General features: G+C 43.3%; 1 protein-coding gene across 2 annotated transcripts in view; it reads right to left on the reverse strand.

The window, feature by feature from the left end:
• The window catches only part of Garem1 (GRB2 associated regulator of MAPK1 subtype 1), a 201,020-nt gene that overhangs the window by 27,274 nt on the left and 152,889 nt on the right, over positions 1–20,857 (reverse strand). For both annotated transcript variants that reach the window (XM_008828846.3, XM_008828845.3), the window contains exon 3: positions 16,357–16,487. In XM_008828846.3, coding sequence (XP_008827068.1) covers positions 16,357–16,487 — 131 coding nt within the window. The remainder of the gene's footprint in view (positions 1–16,356; positions 16,488–20,857) is intronic.

Consider the following 20,857-nt stretch of genomic DNA (forward strand, 5'->3'; position numbering starts at 1 on the left):
TATACAATTCACTCTCAAGTGATTCAGGAACATATAAGTAAGTCACATGTATGTAGTTATATAAGTGTGTGTCAGGGTTGCAGGTCAAACAAGCACGCCCAATGTTATAAGATGGTGACTCTGGCTAAAGTGTTCGGTGAATTTTTATACTAATTTGTAATAGCCTTTTAAGGTTAAAATCATTACTTTTTTTCCAATTTTATTTGTGTGTGCACATGCATGCATGTGCCACAGGGAACATGTAGGGATCAGAGGACAACTTGTAGGAGCTGGTTCTCTCCTTCCACCCAGTGACTGAACTCATGTCAGACTTGGTGGACGGTACCTTTACCTGCTGCTTGGTCACCCTGTCAACCCAGATTAAAATTATTTAAAAATGAAAAGGGGGGGAGGGTAGAGAGATGGCTTGGTGGTTAATAGTATTGGTTGCAGGGCTGGAGAGACGGCTCAGTGGTTAAGAACACTGGCTCGTCTTGCAGAAGACCCGGGTTCGAATCTCAGCACCCATATGGTAGCTAACAACTGTAACTCCAGTTCCAGGGGATGACAGCCTCTTCTGTCCTCCACGGGCACTGCATGACATGGGTGCACTTACAGGCAGGCAATATACACATACACACAAAAAAATAATATTTAAAAAAATAGTACTGGTTGCTTTGGCAAAGGACATGGGTTCAGTTCCCAGCATCCACATGGTGGCTAACAATCCTCTGCAAGCACAGCCAGTGCTCTGAACTGCCGAGCCATCTCTCCAGTTTCTTAAGTATTTTTAGAAAGTACTTTATTTAATTATTACTTTTATTTTTTGTATATGAGTGTATTGCCTGCATGTAAGTAAGTGCATCTTTGTGCAATGCCTACAGAGGTCAGAAGAGGGTGTTGGATCCCCTGGAACCGGAGTTATGGATGTTGTTAGCTGCATGTGGGTGCTAGGAATTGAACCCAGGTCCTCTGCAAGTGTAGTCAGTGCTCTTAACGGCTGAGACAGCTCTTCAGCTCCCAGCATTTGGTTTTTAATTAATTTCCTGTACAGATTCGATTACTTGAAATAATTTATACGTGATCATGGTGCACCTATGATAATACTGCATGATTCTCTTTGACAGTGTTTGGCTTATGGTTTATGGATCTTAGTCACAGATGAGCCTGGTCTACAGTTTTATCAGTCTATCTTCTCAGATTTTCTTATGTTAATAAAAAGTGTCTGCTGATGTTCATACTGTTTACTGAGTAGCAATTGCCGGCATGTGCTTAGAAAAACCACTGCAGGTCATCTGTATAGAATTTTAATCTTTGGAACAAGCAATTTGTCAATCAACATTAATACTATAAAAAAACAAACAACCCTGTGGTTTCCAGGGTTAGTGTGGTGAAGTGAATTCTCTGGAGGAGTCATTCTAAGCATCTGCATCACGGCACAATACTGTTTTACTGGGGCTTCACGCAGAGGTGCAAAGTCCATTTTGGGTGACTCACAGAAGTATTAGTATTATTTCTAAGATGGTATTGAACTGTTTCCTTTCAGAGTCAGTGTGCACCTGGCCCTAAATGGATGCTTGTCTTCTATGTTAAGAAGCTGCACAGCAGGACGGAGCTCTTGCAAGCCGTTAACAACTGACGTGACAACCATGACACATTGGTACAGTCCTGTGGAGGAGCTTACAAGCTTCCTCCAGATTTTGGATTTCACCAGGTTTTTCACTAACGTCCCTTCTCTTCCAGGATCAGATCAGGATATCAGTCATAGTCCTCTGACCTATGAGGGTTTTTTTTATCTTATTTTTCATGACCTGGACAGTTTTGAAGGAAACAGCTTAGAAATTTTGTTTAAAAATGTGAATTCATGCTAACTGGCTGTGATGTCTAACTGTCCTCTAAATGTTTATGTTTACTCCCTGGATAAGTACTGCTTTCAGCATTGGTCAGACAACCTTCCGTTTAGAGTGGGCAGTAGTTAATGTAGGGACTCATAACTGGTCAATGGGATGAAAACAAGTGACTCCTGAGAGCTCAGCTCTAAGCTGGACGGTAATATAATCCTCCTAGGCTCATGGAGCATCATGGACGAGGGGTTGGAAAGGGTGTAAGAGTTGGAGGATGAAGAGGAGTACTGTGAGATGCTGTGCTCTGGACACCCATGAATTCACAGCAGCAGTGCCTAACTGCACAAGACTTGCCTAAGACTGGGCCCAACACATCCCACCACAGTGGTGGGGGGCTCAGAAGACCCCACCCCTATCAGAGGAGCACGAGACAGCTAAACGTAGCAGGGGAAGGGGTCACAGTCCTCATGATGCAGTCATGGGCACACTGCTCAAGTAAATAATCTCCCACCCATGCTCATGGAGGCAACTCTAATTAAATGCAGTGGGACACACACACACACACACACACACACACACACACACACACAAAAAGAGGGAACTTGGAAGAAGAGATTTAGTAAGCAAGGGAAGAGAGTACAAGAGGGTAAAGGGTACTTTGATAAACACCACTACATATTCATGAAACTGTGAAAGCACAAATTAGAAATATGAGTACTGATTTATGTACTTGAGACAGAGTCTCATTTAGATCAGGCTGGCTTCAAGCTCGCTATGTAACAGAACATGACCCTGAACTTCTGATCCTCTTGCCTCTCCCTCCTGAGTGCTGGAACCACAGGCATGTGCCACCACACCAGGTCTAGGCGGTCCTGGGAAACTGAGCTCCAGGCTCTGTGCACACTAGTCAAGCACTGTACCAATGAGCTCATCCTTAGCCCTAACATGTCATTTAAAAATGACAGCACTTGGCACATGTGAGAACTGAGTGGAGAAAGAAGGAGGGAGGGAGGGAGGGAAGGGGGGAGAGAGAATGGGAGAGAGGCTGTGTTCATGTGTGCTGGTGCATGTGGGGGGTATGTATGCATGAATATGTGTTCACATATGTGTGGAGGCCAGAGTTCAACTTCAGGCGTCATTCCTTTGGAGCTGTGCACAGTTTTTAAAAGTTAGGGGTTAGCCCCAGGGATCCTGCTGTCTAAGCAGGTGCCACCATCACGGACCTAGTTAAACCTACAACAATGTATGCAGATCAGAGATCAACAAACTACTGCGCATAGTGGAAATGCAGCTTGCTATCTGATTTTATGACATGATCACACCCATCATTTATGAACAGTCTATGGCTGGTTTCCCTGACAATGGCAGTATTGAGTATTTCTGCAAGTGATGAAACTCTAAAATATCTTTTTCTTTTCCACAAAAACCTTGCCAATCCTGGGTACAGACAGATCAATGTTAGGAACCATGGTCTTTGGAAGTTGATCTGTGTGGTATTAGCTAACATTATAATGAAACCCCAAGCTGAGTCTGAATCCTGACTTTAACACTGTGACTCTAAACAAAGTGTTTTACTAATTCTTTATCAGCAAGAATGGGAACGTTTATTCTGCTGGCTAAACGAACACGTGTGAACGCCTGCCCGCTGTCCTTGCATGGGTGGTGAACACGTGTGAATGCCTGCCCGTGGTCCTTGCACGGGTGGTGAACACGTGTGAACGCCTGCCTGCTGTCCTTGCACGGGTGGTGAACACGTGTGAACGCCTGCCCACAGTCCTTGCACGGGTGGTGAACACGTGTGAACGCCTGACCGCAGTCCTTGCACGGGTGGTGAACACGTGTGAACGCCTGGCCGCAGTCCTTGCACGGGTGGTGAACACGTGTGAACGCCTGACCGCAGTCCTTGCACGGGTGGTGAACACGTGTGAACGCCTGACCGCAGTCCTTGCACGGGTGGTGAACACGTGTGAACGCCTGACCGCAGTCCTTGCACGGGTGGTGAACACGTGTGAACGCCTGACCGCAGTCCTTGCACGGGTGGTGAACACGTGTGAACGCCTGACCGCAGTCCTTGCACGGGTGGTGAACACGTGTGAACGCCTGACCGCAGTCCTTGCACGGGTGGTGAACACGTGTGAACGCCTGACCGCAGTCCTTGCACGGGTGGTGAACACGTGTGAACGCCTGCCCGCTGTCCTTGCACGGGTGGTGAACACGTGTGAATGCCTGCCTGCTGTCCTTGCACAGGTGGGCTCCATGAGCAAAGGCAGCATGACCGTCCCTGGACCAGCAGGAACGCTTCACCTCTCTGCCTCACAGTTGCCTTCACACCTCCAAATGTGCACACTGATTGGTAAGTTTTCATCCACTACTATTTTTAAGCCCAAACCACCACTTCTAAGAATTTATCTTTCTCTCTGTTCTGAAAATAGCTCAAGTTTTTATTGAATGTGTTATCCCAGAATAAAACTTAGGGGCTGATGTCTCATTGCAGATCTATCCCAAAGGAAGTGAGCATCTGGAAAAGATTCAAACTATCCTGCTTAGGAGAGATGAGTCTGTAAAACTCTCGGCTGAACTGCTATACTTACTTCCTTTTTACAACTCTGCAAAAAACTTGGTGGTTTAGCCATCTTGATAACGAAGACAGGGATGTTGAATTTGAGTCTCTTTCTTTCACTTGTAGCAAACCATTTTCTCTTAATAAACAGGTAATCAATAATGCTTCCCAAACATGAAGGAATAATGAAGCTTTTCTTTATTTCCCTTCCTCCCTTTCTTTGTGCACGTACGTGTGTGTGTGCATCTGTGTATGCATGCACGCCCATGGGCCACAAGGTACATACAGGTCAGAGGACAACGCACCAGAGTAGGTTTTCAGAGTAAGTGCCCTCCTTCCACCATGTGGGTTCTGGGGATCAAACTCTGGTAATCAGACTTGGCAGCAGGCACCTTTACCAGGGCCATTTTGCTGGCCCTCTTGCATTCTGTGTGTGTGTGTGTGTGTGTGTGTGTGTGTGTGTGTGTGTGTGTGTCTGTCTGTCATTTACTGTAATGCTGGAGACTGAACCCAGGGCCATGTGCATGCTAGGCAAGCTGTCTAACAAGCTCCTACCCCTGAAGGTTCCTGTCTATGCAATTCAATTGATGTTTATTTTTTTCCCCATTTACCTTTAAGACAGGCACTTTCTAGAATGAAGAAATTCTGGGTCTAGGGAATTACCGTACATTAAAAACACTGAAAGCGAGTGTCAGCCAGGTTTTGAGATGTGAAGCAGACAGTACACAACAGATTAAACAGATCAAGGTTCTCCTCAGGAAATGTCACTATCCAGACACATCCAACAGCTCTGCCCACACTTTCGTGTCTGTCTTCAGTCACTCCTACTTCCCTGTAGAAAGATGCACAGCATATGTGAGCACAGTCTGTGGTTCCCTGCTTCCAACTCTGACATCATCACTGATGTAGCAATTAGTTAGCCCTACATAAGTTATGAGACGAATGTCCTGACCAATCTTGTGGTTGATGTCAGACTGAGGAGGGTATCCACTGAAATGCTCTTCCTTTGGCTGTTGAGCCCAACAGTCTCCTTAAGTTTCTGCAGATGTGATTTATTTGGCTAATTTCTTTCCTTTTTTATTTTTATTTTTTAACAGCAAAAGAAACATGGTGTTCTGTCTAAGGGCTTCGGTATGTGCGCCTGGTTAACATTTCTAGTTTCAATATTTCCTGAGAGGAAGTAATTCCAAGCGTGTTATCTAAACAACTTTAATAGGTCTAATCCAGGAAACGATCAGGATTTTACCACTCATAATGCTGCTCAGAATTAATGCCCTGAGGTCAAGAAACACTCCAACACCGGTGCAAAACTTTGGATGTGTGTGCATGTGCACACACGTGCATGTGCATGCACAGGGGCACACACTCTGTGTTGGCAGTGGGCAGGCAATCTGTTCTCTAATGACCTAACAGTGCAGCGGAGGTTAAAAGTTCAGCTCTTAAATAGCAATGAAGATCGATCTCACAGATACATAGAGTAAACACACAGTATTTGATGTCCTACCAAACTACAAATGTAAGTCTCTTTTGGGAAAATGACAGAAAAACTAGTGTTAAGAGTTAAGATAAATGTCAATCCTGAGTGAGTATTGTTTTTCTTTCTAAAGAACAGGAAACAGAGCAGGGATGATAAACTGAACGGCACCGGCGTCACTGTGACGGAATGGCAGACAGCTTGCCAACTGTAAGTTCCTCAGAGGAGGTCACAAAGCCTCAGCTGACGAAAAAAAGCACTGAGCTGTTTTCACACGCTAAAATAACCCACCCGCAACTGTCTCCAGTTTGCTAGTCTCCATGATCTCACAATAAATGACCCGACTTCTCCTAAGGAAGCCATGTGATTTTTAAAACTAGAAAAGTAAAAACTGGGTACATTTAAAATTTTTTTACTCTTTACCTAAAATGTCCCTTGTCCATCTGACGAAATTTAGGTTGAATGGCCACTGATCCTTTCTGACCTCTTTGGCATAGATCCAAGAACAGGGCAGTGACCTTCAGGTTCTGGGCAGCCACGGGGAAGGGGTGCCACTCTGTGAGGGTTTAGAAAAGCCAGCACAGTCTGCAGTGCGCTGTATTTGCTCCAGCTAATCAAAAGGCTATCAAATATGGTCACCAATTCCAGCCCCTGAAAGATGAGAAGTGGAAATTAAAATCGGGAAAAGGGACTCTTAAGGCAGTTACTCTAACAGACACAGGATGCATCAAATAAAAAAACTTAATGAGACCAAAAAAGACCAATTATCCCAAAATATCAGGATACAGGGTCTCCGTAAGGCAAAAGTCACACACATCTCAAGAGAGTGTCAGTAGATTTTAGAGGAGATGAAGGCAAGTTTAAATTTTGCCCAAGTATTCTCCAAAAATGGCAGAAAAGTACAATATAAGAAAGTAAAAGGAAATTACAGTCATTTGGGAAAGAACTTCTGTTAAAATTCATAGCTATCCGAAAGGTTGGTTGTCTAGAATTACTTGGAGTCCGAAGGTTTCTAGAGAACACTGGAGGAAATGAGGCCTTATCCACGTTAGAAATGAAGGAAAACAATCTCCCTGACATTATAGAAGCTCAAGACACAAGGAAGCTCTGTCTGTGCTGTCAGAAGCTGGGAGTGGTGTCTTAAATTAGGAGCTGTGGGCAGGGTTGATTTATACTCTGAAAACAAAACTGAGCCTCAACATACACCACCTTCCACAACGCTATTTTGGCACTACTATTTTGCAGTAAACCACAGGGAGGCTGATACAGTGGCTGTTTCCCATTTTAAGACAGCGTAATCAGAAAGACAAGATGAAAAATAATTATGACAGAATTACAAGCACCCCCAAGCCTTAATTAATGGAGGATAACGAACCCCAAGCCTTAATTAATTAATGGAGGACTTAAGGTCCTGAATGTAGTTTGTTCTGTTAAAGGGAATGAAGTTACATATGTTCAATTCAACTTCTTTATGGAAATTAGACACAGTGTGTTAGCTGGAGGGGAGGGTCTCCCTTAGTATTTTTTTCTGATGGTAACTTTAAAGGGGGTTACTAGTATATTAAGGTAAAAGGCACATAGATGGCCTTGAATCTATGACTTGCAAAAATACTGGCTGTTTCCAGGAACTTGTAAGACTTGAAAAAAATTAGGAACTTAGCATCAAGGTGCAGGAATTAAGTCAAACTCTAGAACTCTTGCTTGCTTACTCAGGAGTACCCACTAGACACCAGTTCATCTTTAACACGACTTCAAGCAAAAAGGAAGAGTTCAACTCTACTTGTTTTTCTAGAAAAACTCAGTGTTCTGGATTAGTATTCTCCGGTGACTTTTCTGGTGGAGCTCATCTCAGCTCAAGGTTATCTGACTAATTAGAAATGACATGATGTTGACAGGAAATATCAAGGCAACTGGTGGGATTTTCTTTTTAAATGCTTGCATCATACTCTGGTATAGATTAAAATATTAAGAAGCTGCAGGTATATTATTTACAAAAGCTTCCACTTCCTTGTGGAAATATAAAACAGACATTAGCTACATACTGTATGTAAAACACGGTTGTGAGAGGGTCCAATGTCATCCATATGCAGCTGAGGATGACCTTGAACGCTTCCTGCTTCTATTTCTGGGTGTGCCTGCTGGTTGGCATGACAGGTCTCTGTTACTATGTCTAGCTATTTTACATCTTTTTACACTTTTAAAAAATTACCGATTTTTATTTTTAATTTTAAAAATCAATTTTAATTGAATTTTGTGCAAATTTTATACACTATATTGTGATCATATTTAGATCCCCTCCCATATATGCACCCCCTTTCTAACCCCCACCAAATTGCTGTACTCATATATATATAATATTTGTGTATATATTATTTACATTTTTCCTAGAGTCTATGTTCTATTGATTTATTTATTTTATATCAATTAGCTTTAGTTTGAATACAGAATCATGGGTTCTGACCTTTTTTCGCATCCCAAGCATTACTATGTCCAACCTCTATTCCTCTGTCTTATCCCCTCCCATGCACACTTGCCCGTTCTTTCCCACAAATAGTGCCTTTGCTTCATAAGCAAACACATGCAGTGGTCACGCTCTCCGGCTACTCTCCTTCCCAGGCCGCCTCCACTTGTGCTTGCTCTCCTCACAGTCCACCTTTGCTCTCAAGTCTACAGATTGCTAAAATTTAGATCATGCATTTCAGAGGACATGTATGTCTTTTTGAGTCCAGTTTATTTCATTTAACATAAATCCCCCATTACATTTCTTAGCAAATGATATACTTTTTTGTTTTATTTTTTTGGTTTTTTTGACACAGGTTCTCCCTGTAGACCAGGCTGATTTTGCCTGCTTCTGCCTTTCAAATGCCCATACCCAGGTAATTTCATTCTTTAAAAATGTTTTTAAGGCCAGGCATGGTGGTACACGCCTTTAGTCCCAGCACTTGGGAGGTGGAGGCAGGCAGATATCTCTGAGTTTGAGGCCAGTTTGGTCTCCATAGTGAATTTCAGAACTTACTATGTATTGACCAGGCTGGTCTTGAACTCAGAGATTATTAACTTTTTTTTTTTTGTCTTTTTGAGACAGGGTCTCCCTATAGCCCCAGATGTTCTGGAACTCACTATGTAGACCAGGCTGGCCTTGAACTCACAGATCCACCTGCCTCTGCCTCCCCAGTGCTGGGATTAAAGGTGTGTGTCACCATGCCAGGCGATTATTAACATTTTTTTTAAAAAGAAAATGAATTAACTGAACAAGCTATTGGGTCAGTGGGAAAGCACACTGGGATTACTATCTTGAGGTCCACCCCAAGTCCACAGATGAACTGTGACAGAGTAACAGGGTGGCTGGGTTGGACCAAGAGACCTGGCTTCCATGCTAGGCTTTGCTGGCAAAGAGCTCTGTGGCTGTGTGATTACTAAGCAAGCTTCGCACCTGCTTTTTAGTGTTCCTATTTGTTAAAGAGAACAGGACCAGGTGTTGTCTAAAGGCCTCTTTAGAATTTCCTTGTTTCATGAAATTGTTCACAGTATTTTATAACTGTATTTATTTAGTTTTTAGTTATTCATTTATTTAATTTTTGAGACAGGGTCTCACAATGTACCACTGGCTGGTCTGGAACTTGTTATATAGACCATCCCAGGCTGGACTTGATGTCATAGTGATCAGCCTCTGCTTGCGTTAGCACTGTATTTTTTATATATATGAGGACCAATATCAATAAATTATATATTACTTCTCTGAATCTCACGATTATTTTCCTGTTAAGAAAAGCTACCCGTGGGGTGTATACACACAATAGTATATCATTCGGAATTAAGAAGAAAGGAAAGTGTATCTTTTATTGGCAACTAAGACAATTCTGGACACTCCCCTAAGCCAGATAAGCTATGTACAGAAAGATAAGAATTGCATGCTCTCATTTTTTATGCAGAAAACTGAACACACAGAAGCAGGGAGCCAAATGATATTCCCAGAGGTCTGGGGTTGGGGGTGAAGAGATGATGATCAAAGGGTGCAGTGGTCCAGCCTTCTGGACGGAAGGAATGAGCAACGATGAGAGGTGAGGATGCCCGTTAGCTGGATGCACTCATCATGTGCCTATCACTTCACACTCTATGCCGATATCTAGCACTGTTTGTAGCTGCTAAATATATGTAATTCTAACTTCTCCATATGCAAAAAGCAGCCCTGAAACCCTTGTCTCCACACTATAGCACCTCTATTGCTAGGCAATGACACCCCTGACATGGTAGGTGCTAAGCGCAGTAATTAGGAGCTGACAGGCAGGTCATGGTGATGCCCGCTCAGTTCAACTCCCAGAGTACAGGTTATGGGAATGTTCCGACAAGGACAGGAAAGGCAGAGGTGATGACTGTCCACATCTGACTGAAACTTGGCTTTCCTAAGGAGGTCCCTTTCCCTACTTAGGACAAGGTAAACCCTGCTGAGACAGCTGAAGGCTGGACCTCACTGGCTGGAACAAAATGGGCAGTGAGACAGCTTCCAGATTAGAGTACTGGGCCTTCTCAAACTCCAGGGCAGTGATTTTGACACTTCTGGGTACAGCAGTGAAGATGGTACTTCAGAGCCAATGCCAAATGAAGACTGCCCTTCGTGCCCCTCTATCTACAGCTGCCACAGTAAGGACAGAATTGAATTAAAACCTAATTGGTTAGTCATTATTTTGATGGCAAAACTTTTTCATCAGCACTGGGTTTGAAAGGCTGAAGACATTTCAAATAATTCATGAGCTATCAGTGTAATGTCTCCTAAAATACTGAAATAAAGGGATAATTTTGAACCAATGGCAAAACTCAGCCTCTCTGTATAGAGTGCTTAATAAAGACAGAGGGTGAAGCATTAAAGTGGAGGTGAAATGATGAGTGGGGTAATTTTTAAAAATGAGAAATAATTTAGTATGACTGAATGCTCTGCATTGGGCTCCAGCAGACTTTTTCCTTACAGGGTCAGCCTGTGATTTTAGGCTCTGGGAGCTGCAGGGTCCCTGTTAGACTTGTACACATCTGTTGTTGGGGTGAAGCAGTCACATTAATATGGAAACAGACAGTCATGGCTGTGCTTTAATACAACAGGATAGAAACAGGTGGCCTGTCCACAGGCCATGGCTTGCTAACTCCCACATTAGATACTTACAAAGAGCTGGAGTGCATGCTTCATTTGATTCTCAAAACACATCTCTAAGGTGGATATTCTCACTCTCACTTTGCAGGTGAAGACACCAGGGTCTTCAGGGGTCATGTGACACGTCTGTGGTCACATTCAGTGCATGTGGCTGAAAGCTGAACTTAGCTCTGAATCCCGCATCTGAGCCACCCCAGAGTCTCACAGATCTTCAGATCATGGTGGCTGTACTTAAAGAGGGACACATAAGCTACATATAACTATGCTTGTTAAAAGATTTATTTTTAATTGTGTTTGTGTATATGTGTGAGGTATATGCACATGAGGGCAGGTGCTCATGGAGGCCAGAAGAGGGTGTTAGATCCCCTAGAGCTAGAGTTACAGGTGTTTGTGAACTGATTGATTGTGGGGATCTAAAGGCCCCACCTTGCAGAAGTTCGAGAGGAAGTTACTGGGGTGCGGCCTGACTTGCTTTGAAAGTCTGAAGAATACTTCAGCTTTGCTGAGGAGTGCATGATCAGCACATGACCATCCTTAAGATACACCTTCAGGGGGGAGGGGGGATTTCCAGGTGCCTTTATAAGCTCTGTAACACCTGCAATAAATGAGTCCCTGCTTTACTAGGCTCCCTGTTGCACCTGAGTGTTCCGGTACTGGGGGCGGTGTGGGCTGGCGAAAGGCGCACTTACTCATCTCCAATCATCACTGCCCGGGCTGGTACGAACCCCCGGCAATTGATGAGGGTGTTGGGAACTGAACTTGGGTCCTTTGCAACTGAGTTACCTCACCAGCCTCAGTTGTGGCTGTTTTTATTATTAAAAGGCAGAGGAGGGGCTATAGAGACACCTGAGCAGTTAAGAGCGAACACACACACACACACACACACACACACACACACACACACACACACACACACTTGAGATGGCCAATTCAGAAATTAGACGATGTCTAAATTTGGAAATAGACATGAGAATAGAAATGATGGTGAAAAACAGAAAAAAGAAGGAAAAGCCTATTACAGTTAAAAACAGGAAAAGAAGGACGTAAACAGAACTTTCATCATGGAGAACAAAAACTGAGAGATAAAGGAAAAAAATTATGACAGGGCAAGTGAAACAGCTTTAAAAAACACAGAACACCTTTAGCTCTTTTTGTTTGTTTTCAAAAGAGGGTCTCGTGTAGCCCAGGCTGGCTTTGAACTTGCTATGTAGCCAATGATAACCTCAAACTTCTGATCCTCCTGCCTCCACCTCCCAAGTGCTGGGATCATAGATACTCTTCATATGGTGGGTTTTACATAGTACTGCGGATCAAGCCCAGGGCCTTGACATGCTACGCAAACTCTCCAGCAACTGAGCTATACCCTCAGCCCAGTGACTTTAGATTTAAGGGCCTGCACACACTAATGACTGGTAGGAGGTTGCCTGTCTCCATATCCTTTCATGTTCTTAATGTCCTACCTCCCACGTTCTGTTGACTACATGTCTCCTATTCACACTTCTTCACACAGTCAGCCCTTTTCCATAGCCCAGTGCCATCCATCACCCCACAGCATCCTGTGAACACGTTGGCAGACCTGGGCTACCTTTCCTGGGTACCACCTCCAATCTAACTACGGCTCTGTCTGCTCTTCACCGGCATCTAGGAAGGTCATCCAGATGGTTGGAAGAAACAAGGTGTCATTGAGAAATCTCCCTTGACTTGTACCTCGACCCTAACACTGCCCTTGTTAACTTACTTCTAGGTCTTTGCACTCTTTCCTTCTTGTTAAGGCTACGGATAATGTCCATGCTGCTAAATGTCATAGGAATCCCCAAGTCTTACCTTGCTTGCTAAGTACCATCAGCTGCGGTTGCTCATTCTTCCTCAAAACTTAGCTTTGAGGATACCACATGCTCCAGGCTGTCCACTCACTCTCTCTCTATGGGCCCCTTTCTGTCTCCTCTTCTAGACTGCTAAAGGTGGGGATGTTCCAGAGCTCAGTCTAGCCCTGTGTGCTATTCTCTAAGGGTTTCTCAACCTGGGCACCCAGGCCATTTTGGAGTGGGCATTCTTTGTTGCTGTGTACTGTGGATTGCTCAGGAGCATCTCCGGCTTCTGTACACTGAATGCCAGGAACTTCTTCTATCCCATACCATCACAATCAACACTAAGTACAGATACTGCCAAATGTGCCCCAGAACAAAACCATCCATCACAGAGGACCGTTGGTAAATGCAACTGGGTCCATGCTTCAAGTACCTCCCAAGGGTGAGAAGTCCTGTGTATAACCCCCAAGCCTAGACCTTTCTCCAATTTCCAGATCTGTGCAGGCATCTCCACTTGGATTTGGCATGAATACTTGTTTATTTACTGCCTTTCTCCCCTACTAGTCTGTCTCTATGCAGATAGGCATCTGCATACTCGTTAAGTACAGCCCTCGACATACAGGGGTTAAAAATACATCTGCTGGTTAACAAGTGAAATAATGCACAGGAATTCATTCCGGGTAGTTCATCAATGATGAGGCAAGCAGGCAGATATTTAAAATACATCAAGGCATCTTTCAAAGACAAGTTTTCCTTATTAATTTTAAGCTAAAAGAAATGCTTGGTGGGTGTGGTAGTACTTGCCTATAATCCCAGTACTTGGGAAATGGAGGCAGGAGGATCACTTTGAGTTCAAGGCCAGCCTGGGCTACATTGTAGGATCCTATCTGCCACCTCCAGCTCTTATGTGGGTGCTGGGGATCAAACTGAGGTCCTGATGCTTATGTAGCAAGCAAGCACTTTACTATCTCAGCCATCCCCCCAGCCCCTATGTGTATACTTGTTTTTTTGGTCTTTTTGAGACAGGCTCTCCCTGTAGCCCCAGTTGGCCTGGAGCTCGCTATGTAGACCAGGCTGGGCTTGAACACACAGAGATCTGGCTGCCTCTGTCTCTCGAGTGCTGGCATCAAAGGTGTGCAACACCATACCCGGCTATGTGCATACTTTTAAATGAATATATGCAAACACAGTATTTTACATGTTTGAAAAACTACTGAAATATATGAGGTTCAGTGTGATCTTTTTAAACCCTGCTGATTTCATATTAAATTAAAAAAATAAGCCTATAGAGAGGCATCTTTAAAATTTTAATAGGAGAGGAAATCTTAAACATCATAAAAAGCTTTTATGCTTGACTTGTCATCACTTGGTAGATGAAATCACTTTAGAAAAGATTTTAAAAGTGTTAGCTTGTCTTTCTAAACTTTTTCATTTAGCTAATTCTAAATATAAGCTTTAAGGAGCAGTTTAAGATATATTAAGATTTAAATCCAAAGAGAGAGATGGCTCAGTGGTTAAGAGTACTTACTGCTCTTGCATAGGACTCAGGTTCAGTTCTCAGCACCCACATGGTGGCTAATAACTGTCTGTAACTCTAGCTCCAGGTAATTCCATGCCCTCCTTGGCCTCTGTGGGCACTGCATGCACATGGTGCACATAAACTCACATAGGTACACACATTAAAAAAAACTCCTTCTAAAAGATTTTTAAAAAAACTAAGATACTCATGGAATCAGATGTAGCTTCCTGGGGCCAGGGAGCATAAAGCTCAATCATATTTGACTAGTGTGCTTGGGGCCCCTTATGTGATCTTCAGCTTCACAAAACTCCCCAAACAAAACTAACCAATAAAAAAAACAGATTTAATGTCTTATGGTAATTTACAAATGATGAAGGTGCTCTCAAAATCGTGGAAACGGAGGCATGCTACTTGATGGCTTACATACTGGGACACTGGGAGAATTAAAAAAAAATGCAAGTAAAATAAAAGATTTTACAAACATAAAATCTCACTATGTCTAATAATAAGGAGAGTAGAACACAGCAAGGAATTCTTCAGAAGTAGAGGAAGGATGGCTCGGTTTTGCCAGTGCCATGGGCAGAACCACTTCTCTGGCTGGTGGTTCCTGAGGAGCGTAGGTAGAGTGATCCACACAGGGATATTTTCTTGGGCTAAGACACCACACAGCCTGCTGTTCACAGAGAGTATATGTCTAAGAAACAGGAATCTTGACTCCTAAGTTTTGACTTGTATAGAGAATGTGACCTAGTTGGAGTTCCTGCAGAAAACTGCATAAATAGGAAGCACTTTCCAACCTGCTTGTCAACTCTGGCGTTGACGACAAAAGACAGCAGGTGTGTGGGTGCGTACTGGATCTGGTCAGTGGCCTTGCTCTCCCAGCAAATCTGGCCAAAAGAGCTTGCTCACACGTGGAAGCATGCTGTCCCTTTAAGAGCACAGAACAAATGAAGCAAGGCCAGCCCCATCTAGCTTTTCCCTGAACAGGATATTCTTTCTCTCTCTCTCTCCTCTTTTTTTTTTTTTTTGTGGTCATTTTGAGACAGGGTCTCCCTGTAGCCCCAGCTGGCCTAGAACTTGCTATGTAGACCAGGTTGGCCTTGGAACTCACAGAGATCTGCCTGCCTCTGCCTCCTGAGTGCTGGGACTAAAGGTGTGCACCACCACGCCCAGCAGGATTCTTGAACATCGGTTTTCTCTGTGTACATCAAAACAGACAATCCACAAAGAATAGATGGCATACATACACTGATCTCAGGGTAAGCTCTGCAAGTTCATTAGCCCCTCCATCCTTTTTCTTTTTAAAAAACGAAATGTTTGGTACTTGGTTCATCATAGGTTTTCTGCTGCTAGGAGTGGTATACCCAGCTTAATAGCTCTGGTCAGACCTGTCAGACACTGGGGGATGAAGGCCAAATGAAGAAATCGTATCTGCTTAGGAATTGTGATGATTAATATTGATTATCAGGTTGACAGGATCTAGAACTGCCTAGGAGACAAGGCTCTGGAAATGTCTGTGAGGAAGTTTCTGGATTGGTTAACTGGTGGCAAGACCGAGCCTAAATGTGGGTGGCACTGTTCCCTGGGTTGGGGGCCTAGACTGAGTACAAGCGGGGAAGCTGAGCACCAGCATGCATTGCTCTCTGCTCCTGTGCAACTCGAGCTGCCTCAAGCGCCTGCTGCTGGGCCTCAAACTGAGGACTGCGCCCTCAAACCATGAGCCGAAATGCACTCTGCCTTCCTTAAATTGTTTTTGTTGGATATTCTGTCTCATCAATGAGAAAAATAACTAATTCAGTAATTTTATTTCTAAATCTAACAGTTTTAAGTTTTAATAAAAGGCAGTGCTAATAAATATGGTGTGTTGATAGAAGTCAGGTCAGCTCTACAATCTACACTGTTCTGGCTGCAGACACTGACTCAGTGGGAAGATGGAGTGCTCCTGGGAGGCACAGATGTGCACACACTGTGGATTACAGAAAGCTGCATTACTTCCATGAGGGTAAATATTTGTTTCTTCAAGCGCTACCTTCACATTGAATGTTATTTCCTCCATGACGTACACACGCTCAGGAAATGCTTTCGCCACCTCCTCCACGCTGTTGAAATACTGCACTGGCTCCTTTATATCTCGGTCTTGTTCCAGTAGCTTGAATTGTCCTAAAACACAGGATAAATGGAAGACATGTGAGATGCTTACACTGGACAGCTGTCACCATGGCAACAGTATCTTCTTCCTTTACGCCAACTTGTCTCTGTTGAAGATTCCTATTCATTACATTTAAAAGAAGAATGTTCACATAAGAAGGTTTTGTTAAACTAGAATATGCACACATTTTGAATAATTTACATCTTTACTTTTTCTGTTCACATTTAGAGGGTTTAAAAAAAAATCAGGGGTCTAAAATTACACCAAGTGGATGCCTATGTGTCATCAGATCTCAAAGTAAAAACTCACTATTCTATAAATACTCATTTTATTTTTAGTAATGTTATCTTGTCATTTAGTTATAATAACAAACCTATTACATTCTAAAACTAAGACGCAGCAGGCTTAGTATTTAAAATTAGTATTTAAAATAAAATAAAATAAGGACTGGGGATGTAGTTCAGGGATGGAGTATCTGATACCAGAGAAAAGGGCAGCTCCAGATGGCACGGGAGATTCACTCTAGCCACAGCAGGCAGCAGTGGGAGCTGGTGGCAGCCTCCCCTCAGTTTATCTATCATCTATCTATCTATCTATCTATCTATCTATCTATCTATCTATCTATCTATCTATCTATCTATCTATCTATCATCTATTTTTGAGACAGGGTCTCCCTATAACCCCAGCTGGCCTGGAACTCACTATGGAGACCAGGCTGGCATTAACCTCAGAGATCCACCTGCCTCTGCCTCCTGAGTGCTGGGATTAAAGGCGTGTGCCACCACACCCGGCCTAGCTCCCTTTTCTTGATTCGAATCTTACTTCCACCATCAGTTGAGAACAAGGTTAAAAGGAGGAGGCACAGGAGGGTTAAGGAGAGATTTCCAATGTCCGCTGAGAGTGACTACTGTAACATGACTGAGCAGTAAGTGCCTACTTGAGATTCATGGTGGTAAATTAAAAGTGAAACCAGAGAGCACAACCACATTTTTATCCAGCCAAGTTCAGGAGTGAAGGGACTGGTCCAAGAGGTTTGGATCTGGCTGTTGCTGCGAAATTGCCAGTGAGTATGGGAAGGGAGAGGGAGGGAGGAATCTGGATGTATGAAAAGGATGAGCATGCTGCCTGCCCATGGACCCTGACGTGGGGAAAGGGAGGCACAAGATCTTGGGTGGGAGGGCAGAGACGGAAACCGTAGGGATCAAAGGCTGTGATGGAGGTCAAGCTTTGATTATGGAGGGAGTTAGTTCAAGTCATAGAGAAACATGGCTTCCTTGAAAAATACCACCTAGATGCTCTAGAAAAGCTCAGGGAACACTTTTTCAGGAGCCAGTCTAGGCAATGAACAGATTAGAGATGTATTTGAAAGCATCTTTCAAGATGAGACACAATTCCTCAGTGGTACGGTGGGATGAATCAGGGGCAAAATCAGTTGTCCACTGAGTTAAATTTATGTGTTCACTTGGCTTGTGATCGACAGAACATCTGGCAGACGTTCCAGATATCTGCCAACACCCCCAACTACCGGTGACTGAGTTATATTTTCCAATTTGTTAGGTGAATGAGAAATTATAGATTTGGAAGCTGAACACAATTCAAGCTATCATCATGAAACCAGACACTGTTTCATGAAAAACTGTAAATGATATCATCTGCTCAGGTTTATTAAAGAGCTCATTTGATTTTGTGATCAATAGCTTAGAAAGCCTTTCCTAAGATGGGGTGGGATCTGTAAACATTCACTAAGTGGTTGGTAGGTGCTCAAATTCCGAGTTACATATATTTTCTAGTAGCCACACTAAAAAAGTAACAAGAAAAATGTGAAATTGATTCCAACAATATATTTTATTTAAGCCAATAGGCCTAGACTGAATAAAACATCAAGAAGTATGTTATGTTTTTTGTATGTGTGTATTTGTGTGGCGACCAGAAGATGACTGTGTGTCATTTCTCAGGTGCCATCTACCTTGTTTATGAGACGGTCTGTCACTGGCTTGGGGCTCACCAAGTAGGCCTGGCTGGTTGTCCCAGGGATTTGCTTGTGTCCACCTCGCAGCACTGGGATTAACAAGGATTGAGCCTAGAACCTCATACAGGAGCCCCACCACTGAACCACACACTGAGTTCTTGCTTTCTTGACATAATGCCCTCCATTCAATTCTCTCCCAACGTGGTTTCTTGTTCTTTAAGCTTCCTTGAGTTATTCTTCTGCTGTGTCCATGGTTTTTGTATGATTAATCATCTCAAATGTGATTTGCATAGCAATAAAATAAATAAATGTGTGAGATATGGCCATGAAGTCACTGTAAAGTGCCATGGCCTCACCTGTGCTTGTTATCTTGTTCAGAAAAACCAGAAACATGCGAGCATGGAGGGCTCACCCGAAGCTGTACTAAGAATCAACACACACAGATGGAAGAGAATCAAATACGGCGGCAGCCAAATATGGCCAAATAGTACAACTTTTAATATCGGAACACACTGTACATCAGAAAAAAGGGCTTATTTTCATTTCAGAGTTCTCGTTCAGATTGTTCTTTATGCGGTTATCTGTGCACAGGTGCATTTTAACTATTCTCCCATGATACGTTATCTAAAATCAATGATTTATATTTGTTATATTCTCTGAATCACTTCAAAATCCCAATAGCTAAAACCTATCAAGTGTCTTTACTTTTAGGGTTTTCTTTTTGAGACAGGGTCTTGCTGTGTATCCTACAGTCAGTTTTCCTGCCTCAGCATCCCCACTGATAAAATTATATAAAACGAAAAGTTTTCCTCACGTGGCTGGGTCACAGCACATCCATGACTTCCTCTTGCAGGGACTGACAAACTTGCTCTGTAAATATTTTCAGTTTCACTGGTTAAGTAGTCTCTGGTGACAAAGTGCAAAAGCAGCCACAGACAACACAAGCAACAAGAGCAGCTGGGATCCAATCAGACCCGATTTACAAAAGCAGGTCAGAGGGCAGCCCTGGTGCCATAGTCTGCTGATGTCTGCTGATATCTGCTGATGTCTGCCTTCTCAGGGTAGTTGAAAAACAGTACACCAGAAGTGAAAATGACCAGTGATTTGATTTCACATCACTGAACAGTCACACCAGGGTCCCTTGGGAGGACATGAAATCACAGCCCAGGCTGCCAGTCTCTCAGAAAAGCAGCTTTCCCTATAAATAGGTGTCTAAAATCAACCATCATGAGCTGCAGAAGTGAACTTGCACAAGGAGACTGTGTAAGCAACCAGCCACATGGGCTCCCCACGTTCTCACTGTGCTCAACAAGACCAAATTTCTGTGCTTTTTACTTAGCTTCTACTCTTATAAATGAATGTGGTACATTCTGAGTAGATAATCTGGCACGCTTAGGGAAAGATGCTAGGCCATGTTATTACTACATTCTCTGCGTCTCTATGGCCTGAAAATTGGAACTTGTCTGAGTCCAACCTTGCAGACTGCTTGAGTTAAGAGCTTGTCTCCTGCCAAAAGTGAAATCAATTTACACAACACATATTCCCACGACCCCCACGCAGAGGAACTAATTCTTTAACCGACCATTTCATGAACAACAGTCTTTTGTGCCACCAAATAAAAACATTTGGAGATTGTGGAAACATCTGTTCTGAGATGTTACTGTCAAACTCTGTTCTTGGAGGCGGAAGAAGCCGCACTGTCTTTCAACGGCTTTGATGATCTCATGAAATGCCTCCATTGTGAGAACGGCTCCATCTGTGGTATCTAGGAACAAATCCAACATCAATGTCACACTCCCCAGTGAGACTTTAAGTGACTTTAAGGTGATGTTTAGAAGTCAAAAGACTGATGCTTTGTTCAATGTATTACTTCTAAAACTTTATTTCATAATTAATGTTGACAAGGAATAAGTGTTATCCAGAAAATATTTATTATTTTACATGTCCCTCAAGACATAGTGGATGTACTTCCTAGTGGATGACATATTGAGTATAGCCAAGAGGCCCCAAGTCCTTCCCTTGACATCTAAGTTCTAGTACCTGGGATGGTGATACAGAAGGCCTACCCTACAACAACTCTCTTTTTAGAGGGGAAGGCTGTGTCAGAAATGAAACATGGAAACAAAAGTTACTCATCAAGAAGAATGAGGGACAGTCAGTTTTCTTCAAGGACGTGGCCTCTGAGCGGCTATCTATGTCAGTAGACACCCTGTACCTAGACATACTGGCAACACTAAGTAGACTCAGTGGGTTAAAAAAATATATACATGAAGTTGGAGGCAACAGGAATTGGGGAAGTGGGGTTATCAGGGAGGAACTGGAGCAGAGGAAATGGGGAGCAGATGTGATCAAAAGGGTGGGGAGAGAGAGGGAGAGAGGGAGGGAGGGAGAGAGGGAGAGAGGGAGGGAGAG

Source organism: Nannospalax galili, unplaced genomic scaffold (assembly GCF_000622305.1).
Source record: "Nannospalax galili isolate Female #2095 unplaced genomic scaffold, S.galili_v1.0 scaffold252, whole genome shotgun sequence".
Lineage (NCBI taxonomy): Eukaryota > Metazoa > Chordata > Mammalia > Rodentia > Spalacidae > Nannospalax > Nannospalax galili.